Source organism: Heterocephalus glaber, unplaced genomic scaffold (genome assembly GCF_053883595.1).
Source record: "Heterocephalus glaber isolate CG9 unplaced genomic scaffold, H.glaber_assembly_v1.0 deba00001758, whole genome shotgun sequence".
NCBI classification, from domain to species: Eukaryota; Metazoa; Chordata; class Mammalia; order Rodentia; family Bathyergidae; genus Heterocephalus; species Heterocephalus glaber.
In genome coordinates, this window is record NW_028258455.1 from 95,534 (window position 1) to 117,556 (window position 22,023).

General features: G+C 46.5%; 2 protein-coding genes across 15 annotated transcripts in view; one reads left to right on the forward strand and one right to left on the reverse strand.

Annotated features, from left to right (window-relative positions):
- Positions 1-22,023, reverse strand: part of LOC147821220 (ankyrin repeat domain-containing protein 26-like) — a 122,032-nt gene that overhangs the window by 92,934 nt on the left and 7,075 nt on the right. For 3 of the 14 annotated variants that reach the window (XM_087201229.1, XM_087201234.1, XM_087201233.1), the window contains exons 1-5: positions 15,612-19,198; positions 6,228-6,267; positions 4,866-5,713; positions 1,041-1,155; positions 709-882 (exon numbers count right to left, since the gene is read on the reverse strand). In XM_087201229.1, the coding sequence (XP_087057355.1) occupies positions 709-882; positions 1,041-1,155; positions 4,866-5,092 (516 nt within the window). In that variant the 5' untranslated portion in view covers positions 5,093-5,713; positions 6,228-6,267; positions 15,612-19,198. Of the gene's footprint in view, positions 1-708; positions 883-1,040; positions 1,156-4,865; positions 5,714-6,227; positions 6,268-8,593; positions 8,710-15,611; positions 19,242-20,895; positions 21,024-22,023 lie in introns of those variants that run through there. The other 11 variants (XM_087201221.1, XM_087201223.1, XM_087201225.1 and 8 more) reach the window with 11 other exon arrangements.
- On the forward strand, positions 8,446-15,618 carry LOC147821221 (CUGBP Elav-like family member 5). The gene is made up of 4 exons (XM_087201244.1): positions 8,446-8,713; positions 8,900-9,130; positions 12,321-12,464; positions 13,100-15,618. Exons 1-4 carry the CDS (start codon positions 8,446-8,448, stop codon positions 13,225-13,227), a joined length of 771 nt encoding a protein of 256 aa, XP_087057370.1. The 3' UTR covers positions 13,228-15,618.

A 22,023-nucleotide genomic window follows, 5' to 3' on the forward strand; every position in this document is an offset into this window, starting at 1 on the left:
AAATGTTTCGGTTCAAAAAAAGCCCAAAACCAATCGAAGAGCAGCCTGTCTATATACATAAACCAGAAAAATACTTTTTTAAAAACAAACAAACAAACAAACAAACAAGGGGCTGGAGGTTTAGCTCAGTGATGCCACACCTGCCTGGAAAGCACAAGGTCCAGAGTTCGATCACGGGGACAAAAAAACCCACAAAACCAAACTAAAAAACCAAATAACCCCCACTGGCCTGCACATTTCTAATCACGTTCCCTTTCCATTTTCCCAATTAAGCGAGACCACTGAAAAATGAGTTGCTTTTATGACTTGTCAACAGCAACAAGATTTCCACGTATTATAAGATGCTGTTGTTCTGTTTAAGTTTTAAAATAAAGCCTACTTCCAAGGCAAATTTTGCTGTCCTGGGTTGTTTTATACTAATTAAGGGGAAGAAAAAATACTTTGGTGACTATAAATCAGAAAAAAGAAAAGATTTTTTAAAATCCAGTGTTTTCACAAATACTGTTATAAATCCATAAAAGAAAGCTGTACCCTCTAGTATTTCTTTACAATTATCAACGTTTAAAGTGAAATCTTTAAAAAGTTATTTTAAATACTGTATTTTCATTCATGGAATGCTTGAGCTTAGGAACAACTGACACTACCTATATGTCACTGTTAACATGAATCTACTTCAAATATTTTGGAAAAAAATTGGTTGATCTATACCTTATTTTTGGCCTCAGTATCTGCATGGTGTGAAAGCAGTTTTGCTGCTATCGATGTGTTTTCACTACAGACAGCATAGTGGAGAGCAGTGTTGCCGCTGGCATCCGCAACATTCGGATCGGCACCATGTTCCAAGAGAACAGTCACACACTCCTCCTGGTGCCATTGTACAGCCTGTGGGTATTGGAACAAGAGACTTGTCAACCAAGGAACTCAAAAGAGACCTTCCACACGCCTCACCAAGTAGTGATATTTAAATTACATTGATTCACTGTTATCTTCAGCATTTAAATACAATCCATCTCATGCTGAAATTGTTGCCTGCGACCTACCTTAATCAGAGCGGTACTGTTCTCACTGTCACAGGCATTGATGTCACACTTCCTCTTCACCAGGAGAGTCACCACTTTCGGATGGCCATAGGCACAGGCAAAATGCAAAGCAGTCCTATGAGAGTGAGAAAGATTATTAGGAAATTACAGAGCTCTACTTCAAAATGCACCATTATTCTGGTAATCATGAACATTAAATAGCTTTCAAAACAAGTATTTAATTTTCTTCTAAAATGTACAACACTTATTACTCATCAATTAATGGAAGCACAGCCAGGTGACTTTGTGTTGGGGGGTCGGGGCAGGCGGGGATGGAAGCCAGGGTCTTGCACATACTAAGCGAGAGCTCTACACTGAGCCACACACCACCACTCCCATCCCAGAGCAGCCTGCTGTTACAGGAAGAGCACGCTTTGGATTGAGCTCAACTTGGATTTAATTTCTCCTTTAAGCTCTTACTCTCTAGCTATCTTTTACCCTTTCTATGCCTCAATTTTCTCACCTACAAAATGGTGACTGAAAACAATTGTCTCACAGGACACTACTGTGATGGTTAAATAAGGATCCATGCAAAATATTTAGAACAGTTTCTAGAATAACTCAATAATTACCAGATATTGTAATTACTACTTAAAAAAGACAAAGACAACATTTCAATTCAGTAAATCAATTGCATAAGAAGGTGCAACTATGGCAGGTTCAGCACTCAGCCTTTGGATATGAAGCCCCAATCTGCTGAGTCAGTGCTGGCACAAATAAAGTTGGCTCCTGAGAAAAAGGTCTCAGTGTCTCATCTCTCTACACGAAAATCCTGCAACAGCAGTGGCATTTAAAAATTGTTCTTCCTATAGAGTCATCACACAATCCATAGTGCTCTATACTAAGTACAACATGACACAGCAACAGGTCTATGGCAGCTGTGGTCACACGGTTGGTATTCAAAAACTACTACAAGGAAAGAGGCCTGAATATCAGTAAAATAAGACAAAATAAAATAACAACCCTTACTTTGATTTTCATTTTAAGCTGAATAAAACCCAGGATTCAAATGGGTAGGTATGGCCCATTTTATTCAGTATCATATTTATAGAATGCACAGAAATCCAATATTTTAATGCTTAATATTAGCACTAGTACTGTTACACATTTTCAAAAGAGCAGTTAACGAGTCTTTCATAATTTCCTATCTTCAGAGCATGTTTTTATTTGAAAAGAAAGAGGAAAAGCTTCAATTGAAATTGAGTTCTTACTTCAGTTTTGAATCTCTCAACTTGCTAGACTGAACAGGTAAGCATGATAAAAGGTATTCAGGTTATGTTTGGTAAAGAAATGGATTGAAAGAATGGATAAATACTGTGGGAGTATGTAAATTAAAGCAATATTTCTGCAATAGTAATAATCATTATATTTGATACCTTTTACTTCCATAAAGGTACAGTTAAAATGATCTATACTTGCACATATGCAGAGTCTATACTAAAATGCATAAAATTAAGCGTATGCATAATAAAATCTATAAGCACAGATGACCCCTTTACTTCCGAAGCAGCTCAGAGCTGGCAGAAATACCAATACACACACATACACACAGTAAGTGAAAAATTATTATCTGTGCTAATTAATATTCCTCTTGTTCTCCTGCTTATTCACAGTGAACTTTGATTAGGATTTTATACATAGTCGCTGTAGAAATCACAGGTAAGAGAAGGGAAACAAGGGCACACAGGACTATTGATAAAACTAATCACGTGATAATCCAAAAGGCAAGGCTCAAAAAACATCAAAATACTGAATGAATACTGAGTATGTTTTCTGGTGTCAATGAAAGTAAAGTTAGAAACAAAAAGAGAAACCCTTGAATATTAGGAATACAACAAACTTCTAAATAATAACAAAGGAACAGAAAACTTCACTTATCATTCAAATGCCTGAAAATAACAAATTTTACCCCATTTTGTACAAGTTTTTTGGACAACGCTTTAGTTTATTTGTGTATATGAAAAATCAAGCTGATGTTTTTCTCACTTGATATACCAGACTGCATCTTTCCATGTCAACATACGTCAGTGTCTATGCCACCTTCAATGGTCATATATTATTCTATCCTATGAATGCACTACAATTGATGCAATCTCTGCGATGGAGTCTCCTTAATACATTGCTATTTTAAACAATGCTGAAGAAAAGCAAATTACATGTGTATCTGTGTCCTAAAGATATTTTAGTATCATGGAATTAATGGGTAGAAACATGCTTTTTAAAAACATGGTACAGTACTTACACCAAATTATTTGAAAAAGTCATTAGCCATCTTAAAAGTTTAAGCAGCAATATAAACTGCTCCTCATCTCCACAAACTTTATAGATGTAAAACAGCATTTCATTCCCTTTTAAAATTAAATTCCCTTTACCAGGGACTCTATTTTTTTTCTATGTTTATAGGTCACTTGCTGAGCTGCAAGAGTACTTTACCTAATTTAGAGTTCAGTATAGCTTAGTGGTAATCCTCACCTTCAAAATAAATAAATTAGAATTCTGTATTTTTTCTTTGATGATTTGAAAAAAAAAATCTCTCTGTAAAATGAAGATACATTTTTCATCTGATGTATGTTGCACATGTTTTGCAAGTATGTTGTCTTTCATCTTATCTTTTTTCTAATATAAAGGAGAGTTTAATTTTTCTTTTGATACTCAAACTTCAGAATGCCTGCTTTTTTACAGGTGATGTGTTTAGCATGCACCAAGCCCTGGGCTCAACCCCCACCACATAAAAAGAAAGAATGCTTGCTTTTGAGGTCATTCTTAGGAAGGCACAAAGAGGCATTTGTGTTTTCTTTTGGTACTTCTCTCATTTCGTATTATTTAAAATTTTTTATCTATACTCCAGGAATGTTTGTGAAATAAAAATCTAGCTCGTATTTTTCAAACAGTTCACAGCCCTTTCATTCATGAGTAATTCTGATTTTCCAACTAATATGGATGTCACCTGTATCAAGTTCTACATTCTTACAGCTATTTGAGTGTTTCTGGATTTTCTCTTAAGTTACATTCATTTATCTATCTTTTTGGCTGTTAGCAAACAATTTGTGAAAATAGCTTGTTTTGATACCTAGGAAGGCAGGTCTTCACTACATTTTCTTAGTGATACCACAATACCAAAAGAAGGTATGTGAAATCCAGTGTTCTGTGACATTTTTATTGGGTTTACATAAAACTGCTAAACAGAAAGCTCACGTTTTGGGACTAACAAATCTTTCGAGTCAAGAACATGGAGCCATGTTCCCATTTCAGTTTCCATGTAAGGTTCCTCAGTAAAGAACATACATGCACGGGTGAATACTGATAGAAAATGGATACTAGATTTTATCAGAATAAGTTTTAGCCCTGAATTTGATATATTATGGAAAATATCTCCTACCGTACCTTTTTCTTTACAATGTATACAACAGTTCTCTCAATGTGATTTTAAGAATAAAATACTATACTCACATTTGTTACTGTGGTTAAATCACTTTTAAGTAGTCAAAAAAGTGATCTATAACCTCTCATTGAAAGTTGGTTTTATTTTGCTGCTCATAAATATTTTGCTGCCTGGGGATAGACCCCCTCCAAGGTTTCCTCTCCTGGTGGTGGAAGCCTCCCCTATACCAACCCCTGCCCGCCTGCCCTCCAGCCCTCCCCTATGGCCTCCTCTTTCCCTCGTCACCCCCTCCGGCCCTCCCTTGGCCTGCCTCTCCCACTCCTTTCCCTGTCCAGCCCTCTCAGTCCTTGGACCTGCAGCACCATCCTGGCCCCACCTGCACGCCCTTCCCCGAAGCCCCATACCTGTGCTTCTTGTCTCTGTCAGTGACGAGACATTTCCGCAGACCGAGGAGATACATCATCTTGCCTGTGTCGCCCACGCTGGCAGCCTTGTGGAGCTTGCCCACGGGCCTGGGGCGGACCCTGCGCTTCAGACCCCCGAAGCTGCCCTGAAGGCCTGCGGGGCCCGAGGGCTCCTGGCCTCTCCTGCTGAGGCCAAAGAGCTGCCTCACAGCTGAGACGTCCGGCATCCTAGCAGCTGCCCCTGCCCTTCAGCTTTTTTCTGCCTCCGAAGTGAAGCCAACCTCCAACCTCGCAAGCCACAGTGTCCCAACCACTAGGCTCTGAGGCTAGGTTCCAACTGACTGGCATCTGTCACCAAGCAACGAGGCAGGAGCCTAACTGCCGCTGCGCATGCTCACCAGGCTCTCAGTATGCAGGTGCACCTGTCCACGTGGGTCCTGCAGGATGCTGAGCTCCAAAGCTGTGTGGGCAGTCTTAAGGCCCAGCAGCACACGAGTCCACCAACCAAGGCAGGAGAGAGGCGAAGACCACGAGGATCATCCTTGGGGGAGGACGAGGAACCATGGGTGGTGCTTCAAGGTGGTGGGCATCATGGTCAGAACCTGCCTGCCTCTGCCTCCTCCTGTAGAATACGTCTCTTGGATCCCTGGATTTTAGCTTTTTGTCTGTGTGTGTGTGTGTATGTTAAAAAAAAAACACACTAAAATTTGAGTCTGCTCCATCCTGTATTACTAAAAAGTCTTTCCCCTTGTAAATACTTCATAGCAGGATAACAAGATATAATTTACAAAGATGACCTGTACAAACTATGCCTCGGGTATGAGCAGCAACAGGTGTTTTTTCAATACCTGAGGGGAAAAAAACCATCAAAACTGTAATTATGTACTGAAAGGATGACCTATTAGAATATATAAAAATGCAAAAACTACTCTAGCTTTCACATGACTCTACCACTACACTTATATCAAGTACAAACTGATGTTTCCGTACTTATATCAAGCTAAGAAAACAATGTCAATGTCCTTTTCTAAACTATAAAATAACTCCTTTAACATTCATTTCTCACATTTCCATTTACCCTGAGCTTTAGAAAGTGTTTTTGCATTTTTGTCTGGAGTCTCTCCCAATGTGTTAGGAAATAATGCAAACATTACCATCCCTATTTCATGGGTAAGGAAACAAGAAAGAGGGCCATACAACAGCACCCTCAGTATTCATGCCCAACAAAACCAGGGACAGTGGTGGCATTAGAACCAGATCTAGATTTTAGAGCTGGATAAATCTTCACTTATTCTAGGTCTCACACAGGTATATCCATCCTTAATTGTATCTCAAACACTGATAATCAGCTCAATTTCTTACCTTCAGAAGTGCTTGCAAAGGCATCTTTCAAAGAATCAATCTAAAAGAGAAACAGAGATTAAAATCCAATGTTTCAAGCTATTTTTTTCTTCTTATGGACTTATTTCATTGACAAAAAAACTAACCATTCAAATTTCATTAAAATTTACTTTAAAAATGAAAAGTTTATGTTACAAATTTAGTACAGTATGAGAGCCTAAGAATCTAAACATCTAATATGCTACAGTTTTACACTGAAATTTCCTGGTATTTTATCCTCAGCCACCAACTCTCTTCATTTTTCACCTTGCTCTTTACTTCAACATGTATTTGCTGATTAATCCAAACATATAACTTGAGCTCCCCAACTTCTATCCTGATTTCCAAAGCTCTATATCCAAAGAACTATCCCAACTGGACGCCCCATCTAATTTCCCACCCAACCTATCCCAAAATGAATCTTCCTGTTCCCCAGTATTAGTCCCTCTCTAGATTAATGGCAATAACAATTCAGTCAGTCACTCTAGGAGAAACCTATCTGGTAGTAACAATTTTTTCCTATCCCTCATCAACTGCTCACAAAGCCTATCAATTTCAAGTTAAGAATGACTCAGAACTGTCCTGTCCTTTGCAATACCAGGGCTTTAGTTCAGGACTTCATTATGTTTAACATGAATGATTTCAAAAGCCTCCTTGCTAGTATCCCTCCTCAAACTATAGCCTGTCTAAACACTTCCTCCCTGAAGACAGTCGAATGATGCTTCCAAATCACAAACCGTACCACCGCTTTACTTAAAAAGAAAAAAAACTTTAATGGTTTATCAGTGCATAGAATACAAACTCACAAACTCTTCAATAACATATATTGCTCATACTGAACATGCCATTTTCCTTCACACCTTTTTTCTTTTTGTACCAGGGATCAAACTCGGGACCTTGCGCTTACAAGGCAGGCGGCAGAACCACTGAGCTAAATCCCCAACCCCTTCATACCTGTTTTTTACATGCTTTCCTCCGAAATGCCTATTAATCCTTGCCACAGAACCCCCACCTAACCTTTAAAAGTCTTTCTCTGCTGTATACCTCCAATAATCGATTTCAAACAATGCAACAATGGACCATCTAGTTCTCCCATGTGCATAAGAACCATATCTTTGTATGCTCAATTACACATTAGCACAGTACCTTCATTATAAACCACCATCCATTCATTCATCCATCATACATTTACTGATTTATATTAAATAAATCATGGCCTTCATTACACATAAGGGAAGAGCAGATTTTCTACTTTCCTTGATTTTATTATATTTTGTAACTGCTAAACGAAATCTGTATACCTGAGGAATTTAGACAGTAATATAAAAGAACAGGGGCTTATTCTGAAGTCTGAAGTTCCAAATACAGAAAAAGACCCTCAAAATTAATCCTTTACATACTTATATTACTTGTTATTCTTAAAAACATGAATATGTGGGCTGGGGATTTAGCTCAGTGGTTCCACCACCTGCCTCGAAAGCTGAGGACCCAGGTTCAGTCCCCGGTACCAAAAAAAACACAAAACACAAAACCCATGAATATTTTTCATGCAAATAACAAGCACAAATAATTCCCCCCCCCACAGTACTCCTTCCCCACATCGGTCTTTGAAATGCATGTGCATTTACAGACATATTCAATACTCATTAAAAACATACTCAGATATGCATGTACAAAACTACAACTGTAATAAATAACACAACCAAACCCCACACAGAAACAGACTTCTGGAATTCAAGCAGTGGGGCCATATTTTAAGTAACATCAAGTTTCACAAAACATAATTTTAGACAAGAATCTGGTTAAGTCCACTGAGTTCAGTATGAGACCCCCCTTCTCCTTGCAGGATATCTAACATAGGCAGTCTATTCATTCTATAGAGACCTAGAGCATACAGCATCAAACCTTCCACCAAACCTTCATAATCTTTAACCTACTTCTAATTCGACTTCTAGACATTTATACGCACAAGGAAATAATTATATATGTACAAAGATTCATATACAAATGTGCCTGTTCCTGGACTATAGAAAAATGTAAAAGCCGGCAAAAGTCCTATGTTAAATAAATAATACTTATATATAGGGTGCTACTATTTGACAATCATGATTTAAAAGGAGTAGGGCTATGGAAAATGTTTCCATTATTCTGTTAGCCCGTAAGTCGCTTCACCATTCCTATCCAAGGAATACCGGGGAAAATGGGATCCAGACCCGAGCCGCACACCACCCGGGGGATCGGGGCTTCATCCTCCTCCCTTCTGCGAAGGCGCAGGCCGCCGGCAGCAGAGAACGAATCGGGACAGAATTGCAAAGACCCGAAGAGGGGGTGGGGTGGGAGTACTCTACCTGTTCCCACGTGGCTAAAGGCACGCGAGGCATCAGGGCAGCGGGGACCGGGCCCTGCGGGTCGGCGAGCGAGCGGGCTGCGGCGGGGCGGGGGCGGCAGCTGCGACGCGGGGTCCGCGGGTGGGGCCGGGTGGGGCCGGGTGGGGCCGGGCGGGGCCGGGCGGGGCCGGGCGGGCTCCCTCCCGAGATGGAGGCGCCGCGCACCTGGCCTGCGCAGGCCCGAGTTGGGCGGGGGACGCGGTGTAGCCCCGCCCCTACCCCCTTGAGTCAAGGTCCCACCCCTTCCCCTTGACCCCGCCCCTCGAGCTGTGGCCCCTCCCTTCCCTCGTCTCGGCCCCACCCCATTCGTCCCCTCAGCCCTTGACCCCGCCCTCCCTCGACCTCGCCCCATCTCGTGGCCCTGCCGCCCCTCACCCCTCCACCCGGCGCGCTGTCTGTCGGTCTCCGCAGCCCTGTACCCCGCCGCGGCCATCACGCCGATCGCGCACAGCGTCCCCCAGCCGCAGCCTCTCCTGCAGCAGCAGCAGCAGCGAGAAGGTGAGGCGACCGGGGCCAGCCCCGCCCCCTGACCTCAGCCTGCGACCCCTGCCCGGCGGGGCTCAGGGACCAGGCTTGGCGCAGCTGCCCGTTCCCTGGGTGTCCTCCGGCCACACAGTCGCCCCCCTGAGCTTCAGTTTCCCCCCCGGACGATGGGAGCCATGCCCGCCCCGACCCCGTGCGGATGGCAGTGGCTTCCTCCGGCCCTCTCCGGAAGCGTGTGGTTCTCTGCAATTTTGGCGGGAAACCGCTTCTGGAAGTTGGGACAGGTGTGCGTGATGAGGTCTCTTGGATAAACTGAGGCTTCCCCAGAAAGCCAAGGATGGAGGGAGGAGTTAGACTCTGGATTCTGGCAATCGAGGTTCACATTCACCCACTTCTGACATGTGACAGTCATACAACTGGCCCGTGCCTCAGTTTCCCCCTCCCGACCTGGGCGTCAGTCTGGGCCAGGACGTGTCACTGGGATGTGAGCAGTGGCTTTTCCTGGCCCCTGGGAGTCCCTTCCTCTAATGCGCCTATGTGTGAGTATGGGGTATCACAGGGGAAAGGGCCAGCCAGAGAAGCCAGACCATTCAAGGCAAGGGGGGCTGCGGTGCTCAGTGGTCACAGTGTGTCCCCAGGAGGCTCTGGCATAGCAGTTTGAATGAATCGATATCCTGCCAAGGATGGTGGCACACCTGTCATTCCGGCTCTCAGAAGACTGAGGCAGGAGGATCACAGTGAGTTCGAGGCCAGCCTGGACTACACACCGAGATCCTGTCTCAAAAAAATCAAAATCAAAACCAAAATACTCTGGGCTAGACATTTGAGACATGTGTGCAGGCGTTAGGAAGTTTAGCTGGGTACAGTTTTCTGTCTTTATCCAGTATTGTTTTTGAGGGGGGGAAGCGAGGAGAAAAATAACACATAAACAAATGCAAAACTCCAGTTATGCTCAAAATGGTCCTGAGATTTGTGAGTCGTGTTGGAGCAAAACTGCATTTAAAAAACAAGTGTTATGGGCCCATTTAAAAAACAAGTGTTATGGGCCGGGGATTTAGCTCCCTGGTTTCGCCACCTGCTGCGCAAGCGCAAAGACCCGAGTTAGATCCCCGGTACCAAAAAAAAATAACCAACAAAAAAACAAGTGTTAGAGGAGACCTGTGTTCCTGAATAGGAAGGTAGGGCTGGGTCTATGTGTGATCTTGGTATTTTCTTTGCGGGGGAGGTGTTCATTGCCAAAATGGGGTTACACGTCTTTGGAGGCATAGGCGGCAGGGTGGTCTTTAGAGGTGAGAGAGATTGGCAGCTGCAGATCTGGGGGACTGTTTATGGCTTAGAATAATCAGGATTTTAAAATGCTATTATTTTATTTATAGTTTTTATATGAGCCACGCATTGGGGATTATTTGAGTTTGAGATGGTTTTGGGGATTAAGTGTGACCTTTCTTTCTTTTTTGGTACTGGGGATCAAACTCAGGACCTTGCGCTTTCGAGGCGGGCGCTGGAACCACTGAGCTAAATCCCCAGCCCAGTGTGACCTTTCTTTAAACCACAATTTCTCAGGACTTTGGACTTGCGAGGTAGTCAGCGGTGCCACTGAGCTAAATCCCTGGCCCAGCCACCATTATTTATTTATTTACACTTGATCTTAGCCAGAAAGCTGAGAAGCAATATTTTTTTACTTTTGGGGGGGGGGTATGGGGAATCGAACTCAGGACCTTGCGCTTGCAAGGCAAGCAGTGCCTTGCGCAGTGCTGCTAATCTCAGCCCCTATTCATTTATTTATTTATTTATTTTTGGTACTGGGGATCGAACTCAGGACCTTGTGCTTTCGAGGCAGGCGGCGGAACCACTGAGCTAAATCCCCAGTCCTGGGCTTACTTATTTTTTACAACAAAACATTTATTGGTGCATTTTAGGTATACATAACGCTAACACTCATCATAGGGAATTTGCACCTGTACATGATTCATCCTGCCTCTTTTTCCCATCCCCCTCCCCTTAAATCCCCTCCCCTCCCTATGTACAAAAGCTTTGTTTCCATTATTTTCCTTCTATTTTCTTTTTTCCTTGTCCCTTTCTTCCTTTTTCCCCCTCCCTCCTCCCTTGTTTCCCTTCCCATTTTCCCATTTCCCATCATTTATTATATATTTTAGTCCTTATTTCCACTTTCAGTTTCTCATATCAGAGAAATGATGCAGTATTTCAAGATGTGTGTCTGATTTATTTCACTTAAGAGTATGGTCTCAAGGTGGATCCATTGAGCTATAACTATCTCAAGCTCATCCTTCTTTATGGCAGAGTAGTACTCCTTTGTATGAAAAAACCACACATCTTTATCCACTCCTCAGTTGATGGGCATTTGGGCTGATTCCAATATTTAACTGTTACAAACTGTGCCACTATAAACATGTAACCAGAATTATTTCTGGTCTGTATGTTATATGATTGTTTAATTACCTATGGCTTCAGAGTGCCTGGGCTTCAGGACTGGAAAATTATCTTTTTATCTTACAGCTAATTTTCCTTTTGGGGGATCCAGGGGTGAGACTTGGTCTTGCTGTGTAGTTCAGGCTGGGCTTAAACTCACTATGTAGTTCAGACTTGCTTTGAACTTGTGGAGATCCTCCTGCCTCAGCCTTTGGAGTGCTGAGATCACAGGCGTGTGCCACCACACCTGACTCTGGACTTCTTTTAAGTGACAGTTTTATTGTGGAACAGTTCTAGACTTACAAAATGAATGCAAAGATACTGCATGTTTCTGTATTCCTCACATTTACTTTGTTTGTTTGGTTGGTTTTTTTTGGTACTGGGGATCGAACTCTGGTCCTTGCACTTATGCAGCAGGCAGCGAAACCACTGAGCTAAATCCCCAGCCCCAACATTTACTTTCTTATAAATGAGCTGGAATTTGTGGTTTGGAAATAGATTTTTCTGAGGGTTTGGGATTATCCCAGGTATGCAGTGGAGGATTTAGTTGGGTTGCTGCTGAGTCTTTTGGGTCATGGGGGCTGAGGATTAGCAGCATTGGGATGACATCAGACCAGAAGGCAGGGATGACACCCCCGCCCCTTCCCTCCCCATGTCCCCTCTAGTCCCTTCCGGGGTCCTCAGCTGGGGATGGATGGGGTAGGGTCCTCATTGTGGTCCCCGGGGGTCTGCTCCTCTCCTTGGGGGCTTTATGTCTCTCTCTCCCCACCTGCAGGTCCCGAGGGCTGTAACCTGTTTATCTACCACCTCCCCCAGGAGTTTGGAGACACGGAGCTGACCCAGATGTTCCTGCCCTTCGGCAATATCATCTCCTCCAAGGTCTTTATGGATCGGGCTACCAACCAGAGCAAGTGTTTCGGTGAGTCACTTGGAACATATTGAGAGCCTACTGTATACCCAGCAGTTCCCACGCAGCCTTTCAAACTCATTCATCCATGCCCTTTTCATCCAACACTTAGTGCCCCTGGCCCTCTTCCGGGTCCTGTTTCCAGAAAGATAGGGGAATTTTAAGAGGAAAGCCTACCTGCTCTCTCTTGAAGGTGTGACTCTGAGGGGCCCTGTGTCTCCTCTGAGACTCAGTTTGCTCAGTTAGGTAATGGGGCAGATAGAGACAACAATAAACACAGGAGGCCATCGGGCCCTTGCTGTGCAGGTGGGACCCATGCACAGAGAGAGAGGGAAAGGAATTAGGGACAAGAACCTACCCACACACAGCATCGGATGGAGAGACAGGGCATGCTGTGCATAGAGTTCTCACCGAGACAGAGGCCCCAGCTGTCCCGGGCCGGGGGGAGAGGTTTCCTCTCTGGAGATCAGACAGAGCGAGCTCCCCATCCCCGAAGGCATATGAGCCCAACAGTATCAGCACAGAGTCAGGGCTGCTGCTGCGTGTCCTCTGGCAAGTCCGCCTGCCCTCCCCCAGGACCCCGCAAGCAGCAGATGCCCCTGGCACCCACCACCGTGGTCCACCCCGGTCCACCCCGGTCTCTGCAGGATTCGTGAGCTTTGACAACCCGGCCAGCGCACAGACCGGCATCCAGGCCATGAACGGCTTCCAGATCGGCATGAAGAGGCTCAAAGTACAGCTGAAGCGGCCCAAAGAGCTGGGACACCCCTACTGACCGTGCCCACAGCTGCCCTGAGGCTGCGGCCCTGGCCCAGGTGAGCCGCCAGGAGGCCCCATGCCCTGCCCAGCCCTGGTCTTGTCGGAACCCCACCCCTACCCCTCGCTTTTCCAAACTCTCGCTGGGTTTGGTTGGGTTGGCAGGGACGGAGCTGGACTAAGACACCCCCCAATAACTGTGGTCAGGGCTGGAACGGAGGGTGGGATGGGGATGGGGAGGTCGGGAGAAGCTGGGGTTCCCCACCAAGTTTGGCTAGGCAAATCCATCCTGGAGAAGGTTTTGAGGGATGAATAGGAGTTCTCTGGAAAAGGCAGGTTTGGCCTGGGGTGGAAGGTGCATTGGGGAGGGGCTTCTTCTGTCCTGTAACCCCCTAAACCAGAGGGGGGAAATGTTAAATGTGCATTCCAGACCCTGCCCCTAAGGTTGGACCCCAAGATGCCCAGCTCAGCTTGGAACCAAGGCTGGAGCCCAGGAGATGGGGACAGCCCCTTGATGCCCTCCCTGTCCCCCTCTTCTGTCCCCACCAGCCCCAACTTCCTCTAGGATAATCCATCCCCATTGGGTTGACCCTGCTAACGAACGTGCAAAACAACCCCAAACGAACAAGCAAAACCTACAAGTTTATTTTGCCATCAGAACAAAGAACTTTATCATGTTCCTTTGGGGACTAAGCAGTAACCCTAAGAGGCCACCATGGAACTGTAACCCTGATCCCCAGTCCCAGGGACTCCAGCTGTAAAACGGGTTCACCGGGAGCCCGCGGGACAGAGGGTGCTTCTACTGGCTGAGCCCAGAATCTGCCCCTGAAAGGGCTCCCTCCGGCTTACTCGTTTTGATTTGGGGGTGTAATTTTAAGATGTCACCACTGCTGTCATGAGAGCCTCGCGAGGCCTGGCACGAAGTAGCTGCACAGTTAGTCAGTGTTCGGGTCACTCAGGTGTGCATTGGGCCAACCGGAAGCAAATCCAGGGCCACTGTCTGCATTTGTCCACTTCTCACCCTCAGCCAGCAGATCCTCCCTGAGCCCCTAGTGTGTGCCAACCACTGTTCCCAAGCTTGGGGACTTGGCCTCGAACAAACAAAAGAAACAAAAGGAGGGGAATGGGAGGGACAGAAATTACTTTCTGGAGAAGGCCGGGGATTTAGCTCAGTGGTTCTGCTGCCTGCCTTGCAAGCGCAAAGACCCGAGTTCAATCCCCAGTACCAAAAAGAAAAGAAATTACTTCCTGGAGTTTCAGTGACAGGGTCTAGGGACTGAGAAGGAAGGACAACAGTTTAGCACCGGAAGTCCTTTCAGAGCTGGGTGGGTCAGCCTCAGAACCCGGGGTTTGCTTTTCTGAAAAATATAGCGGGTCCTTGGGCCCTCAGACCCCAGCCCCTGGGAAGGTGGCATCTTCCGCCTGTGTCCCTCCTAACACCGTCCCTTCTCCCCCAGGCGAGGGGCTCCCACCCCAGGAAGGTTGTCCCGCTTCCAACCCAACCAGGACTTTCCCATAAGTTACAGCCGTGTTCGGACACCAGCCCTCCCCTTCCCTCCTGTCCCCCACCCTGTTCAGCCCCAAAATGTGAAACCCTTCTCAGAACCCAGTGGGGAGCCCCGGGATGTTTCCTGGGTAGGGGGACAGGGTCTCCTGTGTCGGGGCCGAAGAATTCATACACTGCCACCCCCCACCGTCCACCCGGGGACATTTCCTCACTCTCCCCCTCACCCCGGCTTGCTGGCTTCCCCCAGTGAAATCACAACTTTCCCTATATATAATATAAGCAGAGAGAGAGAGAGCTAGAGACAGTATATATATATATATATATATATATATATTTTTTTTTTTTTTTTTTGAGTATAGATCATGGGGCCAAACTTTTCTGACTTCCTAACACCTGAGAGTGGATGACCCTGAGCCTTGGAGCTCAGGACCAGGCTTGGAGGGGACCAGGCTGGCTGGGCGGCCCAGTGCCTGTCTGTGACCCCCGGTGGGGACATCAGACCAGGACGTGCCCCCCATTACCTCTGGGCCGCCTGCCTGGTCCTCCGGCCACACGCGAAGGGTCTGAGGCTCGGCTGGCCGGGCTGTTCCGTCTGTTCCCAGCACCAGGCCCTGCCTTGTCAGCCCTCCGGTGCCTCCCAGCCCTTCTCTGTCCCCAGCCCTCTGTCATAGCCTTATTCGAGTGACCAATAGCCCTTAGCTTTCCGTTGTGGGGGACAGCCGGGTGGGGGTGTCACCCCCGCCCCTCACTGTCCCCCCTAGGGCAGGCAGCCATGGTCCCTGCCTCTGAATCACCAGCCTCCAATTTAAGGTCTTGTAACCAAGATCGCCACGCGCTTTGGACCAGGACTACCCGAGCCCTTTGTGGGGAGACGGACCGCGAAGGGACCTTCTTACCTCTGCAGAGATTTTTCTTGTTTTGTTTTGGGTCTTTCTGAGCAGGTACAAAGAAGAAAAGGGAAAAAGAAGAAAAAACAAAACAGGGAGGGGAAATAATCACGTGACAATGACTTTTTGTTTCCTGGGTGGGGGGAGGGGGGTCGGGGGTGGGGGTGGGGGGTGCCCTGTTTAGCTGCTCGACCGACACCCCGAGAAAGCACAGTGTCAAGTTCTCCAGACGTCGGCCAGCTGTGGCTCCTCGCCCAACGAGACGCTGGACAACCCTTCATACGCTCCAAAAAACAAAAACACACACAGAAAAAACAAAAAAATTGAAAAAGGAAAGAAAAATTCCTTTTTGTTTCTACCAAAAATGTGTTGACTGACCCAGAAAAGAAACAAAAAACAACACATTGCAAAAAACAAAAAAACAAAGAAAAAGGAAAAAAAAAAAAGGAAGAGAAATTCTCCCGACCGACTTTCAGGACTCCAGAGTTTGCTAGCTGTGTGAGACGCTCCTCCCCCGTACCTGTGTCCTGTCCTGTCGCCTCCGTGTGCGCGGCGTGCCAGAGGGGCCTCGCCGAGGGTCCCCTCTGTGTCCCCGCGGGCCCGCTGGGGAGCCCGGGCCGTTCCACTCCATGTTTACTGGCTGTAAATACCATTTTTTATACTCCACGTCCAAGGACTTGTGATTTATACGATGTAGTTTATTTCTGGTACAAGTAACTTACAAACTGACTTTTGGAGACCAAGCCCCCCCCCCACCCACGCAAGAAAAAGGATGAAGAGGGAATTTTGGGTTGACTTGGTTCAAATTTTGTGTCAAAGCAGATTTCCCTGCCTTGTTCCAGTGTTCAGGTCAGAAACGGCAAGTGTCGTTTTAATGTCCCAAATGCCTCTCTTTGGTCTATAAAAAAAAACAACTAAAAATTTATTTAATAAAAGTTTTACTTGCTAAAGGGCTGGCTCTTACCTCAGTTTCCTCCTTTCATGGTTAAAGGCCAAGTATATTTGATCCGCTCTGGTGTCCAAGCTAGAAACAAGGCTAGATTTAGGATTAGCTGGATGTGGCCGGAGATATTCCTAAGCAGCAAGCTTGAAATTCCTGTGTTTGGCATTCTGATGAGCCTGGAAGTTGGAGAAATGTGTTCTTTTGCAGAAACAGCAGATACACACATTTGTTTATCCCTTCAACAAACGCGTATTAGACACAGTGCTGGTCATCGGGCCACAGCAAGCAGTGACAAGACAGCTGCAGTCACTCATGGGGAGAGACTACACAAAGAATCATATACCTTTTTTTTTTTTTTACCGTTTTAAAAAATAGATGTAAATTTCACATAACGTCTGATTTACCATCGTAGACATTTTTTTGTTTGATTTGTTTTGTTTTTTGAGACAGGGTCTCACTATGTAGTTCAGGCTGGCCTGGAACTCATGGTGATCCTCCTGCCTCAGCCTCCCAAGTGCTGGGATGACAGCTGCAGGCCACCATGCTCCTGGCTGCCTTGGGAAGTTTGATAGGGGAACAGGGAAGACAGACACAGCTTGTGCTGAAGCAAATAGTGCCTGCCCCGGTGGGCATCAAAGTCCTTGTGTACAAGTCCTGAGGCCCAGGGTGGGGGCACTGGGCTCTGGGGACAACAGGCTGGAAGGGAAATCACTTGATTTCCTATGCTACTTCCCACCTTGCCAGCAGTTTTGCTAAAATGCCATAGTCTCATCTCAAAAGCTCATCTATGACAGTTGGTGACTCGGAGGCTCACAGATCTGATGCACCCCCTGCCCCAGGGCTGAGCTGGGAAGAGGGATGGGAAGATGAATTGCCGCTGCCTGGAAGGGTTTTCTGGGTGGAAGAGTCCATCGTGGGGAAAGGCTCAGGGGTCCTCCATGTCAGGATGGACAGCAGATGGGCTAGGAAGGCTTGGTGGAGAATATGATGCTGAGGTCCATGAGGGCTAATGACAGAGGTTCTTTTGTTATTAAGCATCTACTGTGTGCCAGATCCCATCCTGGCCCTCCTGAGGCCAAAGGCTAGGAGGAAAGTGAACAAAAAACAAAAAGAACCCCACCTCATCAATTCCAGAATTCATGAGGTTGTAATCTAAGTGGTATTTGGCAAATCTGGACATTATCTTGAGAGCAATAGGGAGCTGTACAAGGGCTTAGAGTGAGGGGAGGCCTGCTCAGATTCAGATGTGAGAAAGATACCCAGGGCGAACTCCGTGATGCTGTTGGGGGGGGGGTGTTTGTAAATTACCCCACTGGGAGGCTACTTGGGCAAGCTGATCTTCTTACCAAGTATTGATTAAGCACCTTGTATCTACCAAGCATTGCTTTACCAACCTGTGTTATGCAAGCATACATAAAATGATAGATTTCACTGTTGGGCCATACTAAGCTACCTTCTGAGGTCTCATCTCTGCAGTTACAGCACCGGCCTGTGCATTGCACTCAGGGGACTCGCTTCTCCTGCCACAACTCGTGAGAAGCAGATGACTAGTACTCGGAGGAGAGTGCTGGCCTAGCACTCTCAAGGGCCTGCGTTCTGTCCCCAGCATGGAAGAATAATAAGGTGGGGACTGGTAACTTGGGGCCCAGAGAGTGCCTGGCTGGAGGGTGCACACCAGAAATCCAACCGAGACTGCCGGTTGTGGACTAAAAGGATTCCATGGACACAAAAAGGCTAAAAAATGTATTAGATTGAGATTCAAGGGCTGAGGATTTAGCTCAGTGGTTCCGCTGCCTGCTGCGCAAGAGCCAGGACCCAAGTTCGATCCCCGGTACCAAAAAAAAAAAAAAAGATTGAGATTCAAGGTATCGTGTGTAATAGAGCAATCTGAGCTTTTAAATGTTATTTAACATTTTTAATTGTGTGGCTTTCAAACACAGCAATCCCAGCTCTGGGGGTCTCTGTAAAAGTAAGTAAAGCTGCCGGATAAGGTAGTGCATACCCGTGACCCCAGGACTCTGGGAGGCTGAGGCCGGAGGATCACAAGTTGGGAGTCCAACCTGGGCTATTTAGCAATTTAGCAAGACTCTGGCTCAAAATAAAAAATAAGTCGGGCATGGTGGTGCAGGCCTGTAATTCCAGCATTTGGGAGGCTGAGGCAGGTGGATTGGTGCAAGTTCAAGGCCAGCCTGAACTACATAGTGAGACCTAGTGTGGGGATCGGTGTCAGCCAAAAAGCTTCATTTTAATTTTACCCTCTGTTATAAATAGCCAGGAGACTATGTAATGGGGAACCATGTCTCCGCTAACTCCGATGTTTCCCTTTAGAGATTGCCCTAGCAACAAGATGAACCTTCTGTAACCCCAGGAAACAAAGTAGCCCATGAGGGCGAGGAGTGTCTAGAAAACTAGCAAACAAGGAAGCAGGTGTTTTTTTGTATAAAGGTCATGATTAATGACCTAACTCACTGAGGGTATAAAAGAGAGGTGTAAATAAACTTGCTTGCTCGGTCTTGGGAGCCCTCCCGACTCTGTCTCTTCTCTTGATTTTTCTCAGTCGTCCTTTCCCCCATTCAGGAACTGTTCGACTGGTGACTGCTGGTCCGTCACAACCTAGTCTCAGAATTTTTTAATTTAAAAAAAGGGCTTGGCTTGGTGTGTAGCCCAGTGCGAAGGCCCTGGGTTCCATCCCCAGTCTAAAAAAAAGAAAGAAAAAGCATGATGTTTAAGTTCAGAACTAGACCTCTCAGGGTTTGAAACCTAGTCACCACTTTCTTAGCAGTGTGCCTTCAAACCAATAGTTGACTCCTCTGAGGCTCCGTTTTCCCTTCTAGACAATGAGACTAACAGACCAATCGCTTCTCAAGGTTGCTATGGGGGAGTGCACACGTTAATATTTACTGTGAAGCCCTTGCTGCCGGGGAGGAATCTTTAGAAGAGGGGAGTTCAACCGACTTTTGAAAATTCAACTTTTCAAAGGATTCGCCCAAGGCTGCCAGCAGGGGGCAGCAGAGAACCACGCCTGTGCTTCGCCGCGGAGCCTTCGCTCGAAATGGTCGAGCATTTAGGGAATGCCAGTTGTATCCCGAGCGCGGCGCTGAGGGATTGGGGATCTAAGGTACTCTCGTGGTTTCTGTCCTAGAATTTGCGAAAGGCACCCCGTCCGAACTGTGCAGCTGGTCCCTGAAGCGTGCAGATTTGTCTGCTACAGCTCCCTCCCCTCTTCCCTCCCGGGGTCGCCTCTGGCCTCGGCCTTCCAGAGGATGGAAGCCGGGCGCTGGGGTCACATGGAGGTCGAAATTGCGCGCAAGCCCCCGGCTTCTGCATTTGCGGAACGACCCAAGGATTTTGCGTTCTCTCCCCAAGGCCCTGGTTTCCCTTCTGTAAAATGGGGCTTAGGGGAGAATGCGCCGTCCAGAATTATTGTGTAGGTCAAAATTAATGAAAGTGGACTAATATGAATTCGGGGGCATCACTCCTAACTTGAGCTTCAATAAGCACTTATTAAGCACCTACTGTGTGCTATTGCATGCCCTGGGGATTCAGGGGTACAACTATCCCTCACCACGCCCCCAAGGGCTTCGCTCCTCCCCAATCTCCTCTCCCCGACCCCACCAGGCAGTTTCCGGTCCCTCCACTCAGCTCCGCCTACTCTCCACCCCCTCTTTCCAGAGCCTACGGGAGCAAGGTGGAAAGGGTTATCTACATATTCATGAGTTCATCAACCAATCCACAGCCTGAACTCCGGTCTTTAGCGCCTAGGCGATTGTGATGTCACAGGGACGCCTCTTGTGATCCTTAAAGACGCAGTAACCTCTCCCGAAGAAGGAAGGTTGCAACCACAACTGCAGGATTCGCTTCGGAGTTTGAAGTGTGCTCCGGCCCAGGACCCAGGGGCTTGAGTGCGGAAGAGCAGTGAGCGGAGGGCGCACTGGGAACCATTTAATCTGCAGGCCCCGCCCAGCCTGTGGTGGCGCGGACTTTTTGTTCCCTCCTCTCCCTCCAGGTGGTCTAGCCCATCATAGCCCACCTGGACCTGTCCCCTCGCCTCTGCCCTCTTCTCTGTCCTCGTCTCTGGACTCTCTCCGTCACAACAAAATCTGCAGAGACATCACTGGATCTGTGTACGGATGGGGAAATCGGGGCTCGAAGATAAACCCAGTGAGATGGGAGACGCGAGTTGTGCACTCCTTAGGGACGCTTTCCAGGGAGAAGTGTCATTTGAGTAGGGCTTCAAAGGAAGGGGGTGCCGGTCAAGGATCAGCAGAAGGCGTTGTTTCTAGTGACAGGAGGAGCACTGGCCGAGGTCCAGACTGGTGGCCCAAAGAAGCTAGTTGTGAAAGCTCATACCTGTCGTCTCACTCAGGAAGCTGAGGCAGGAGGAACATGAGTTCCAGTCCAGCCTGGGCTGGGGATTTAGCTCAGTGGTTTCACCGCCTGCCTCGCAAGCGCAAGGTCCTGAGTTCAATCCCCGGTACCTAAAAAATGAATAGGGCTGGAGTCGTAGCTCAGTGTTTGGGCAGCCCTCAGTTCAATCTCAACTAATGCAAAAAAAGGGGAAAAAAGTTTTTTAAATTTATTGTACTTTATTTAGCCCATGTTGGGGCTGGGGATTTAGCTGAGTGGTTCTGCTGCTTGCCTTGCAGGCGCAAGGTACCGAGTTCGATCCCCAGTACCAAAAAAAAGAAGTATTTAGCCCATGTTTGCAGTACGAAACAACCGCATTCATCCTGGGGAGTCGGCCCATGGACATAACCCATCTTAACTCTTTTTTTGCTCCCTTCCCCTCCCTCTATCTCTTGATCCCTTTTCTTTTCTTTTTTTGGTACCAGGGATCGAACTCGGGTCCTTGCGCTTGCGCAGCAGGTGGCGAAACCACTGAGCTAAATCCCCAGCTCCTTGATCCCTTTTCCTGTTGCAAAAGATCTATCTCCCTCTTTCCTATATCTACTTTTTATTTTGCTCTTTCTTTATGTTCCGAGTTTCCTATATAAGAGAAACCACATGACATTTAAGCTTGTGTGTCTGATTATTTCACTTAACATTATGGTTTCAAGGTGCATCCATTTTTCTACGGATGACTCAAATTTATCCTTCTTTATGGTAGAAAAAATGTTTTATGGTCTGGCTTTATTTTTAGGTTTCTGATCCTCCTGGCATCAATTTTGGTCTCTGGTGTGAGGCATGGGCTCAGATTACTTTGGCTATTGTTATTGTAAATGCAATCCAATTTTCCAGCACCATTTGTTGCAAAGTTTGTCCTTTCTTCATAGAATTGCCTTTGTAAAATAATAACAACTGGGGTGCAGGCCTGTAATCCCAGCACTTGGGAGGCTGAGGCAGGAGGATTGCTTTGAGTTTGAGGCCAGCCTGGGCTACATAGTGAGTTCAAGGCCACTTTGAACTACACAGTGAGACCCTATTTAAAAAAACAAAAACAAGGTTTATTAATGAACTTCATATTCTGTTTCACTGATA

Bases quoted from the DNA above. Each gene is read 5' to 3' on its own strand.
- LOC147821221 (XM_087201244.1), top strand. From the start codon at position 8,446: ATGGGATCCAGACCCGAGCCGCACACCACCCGGGGGATCGGGGCTTCA. The intron at 8,714-8,899 runs GTGGGGCCGGGT...CCGCCCCTCGAG, and splicing joins CTGCGACGCGGGGTCCGCGG to CTGTGGCCCCTCCCTTCCCT. The intron at 12,465-13,099 runs GTGAGTCACTTG...CGGTCTCTGCAG, and splicing joins CAACCAGAGCAAGTGTTTCG to GATTCGTGAGCTTTGACAAC.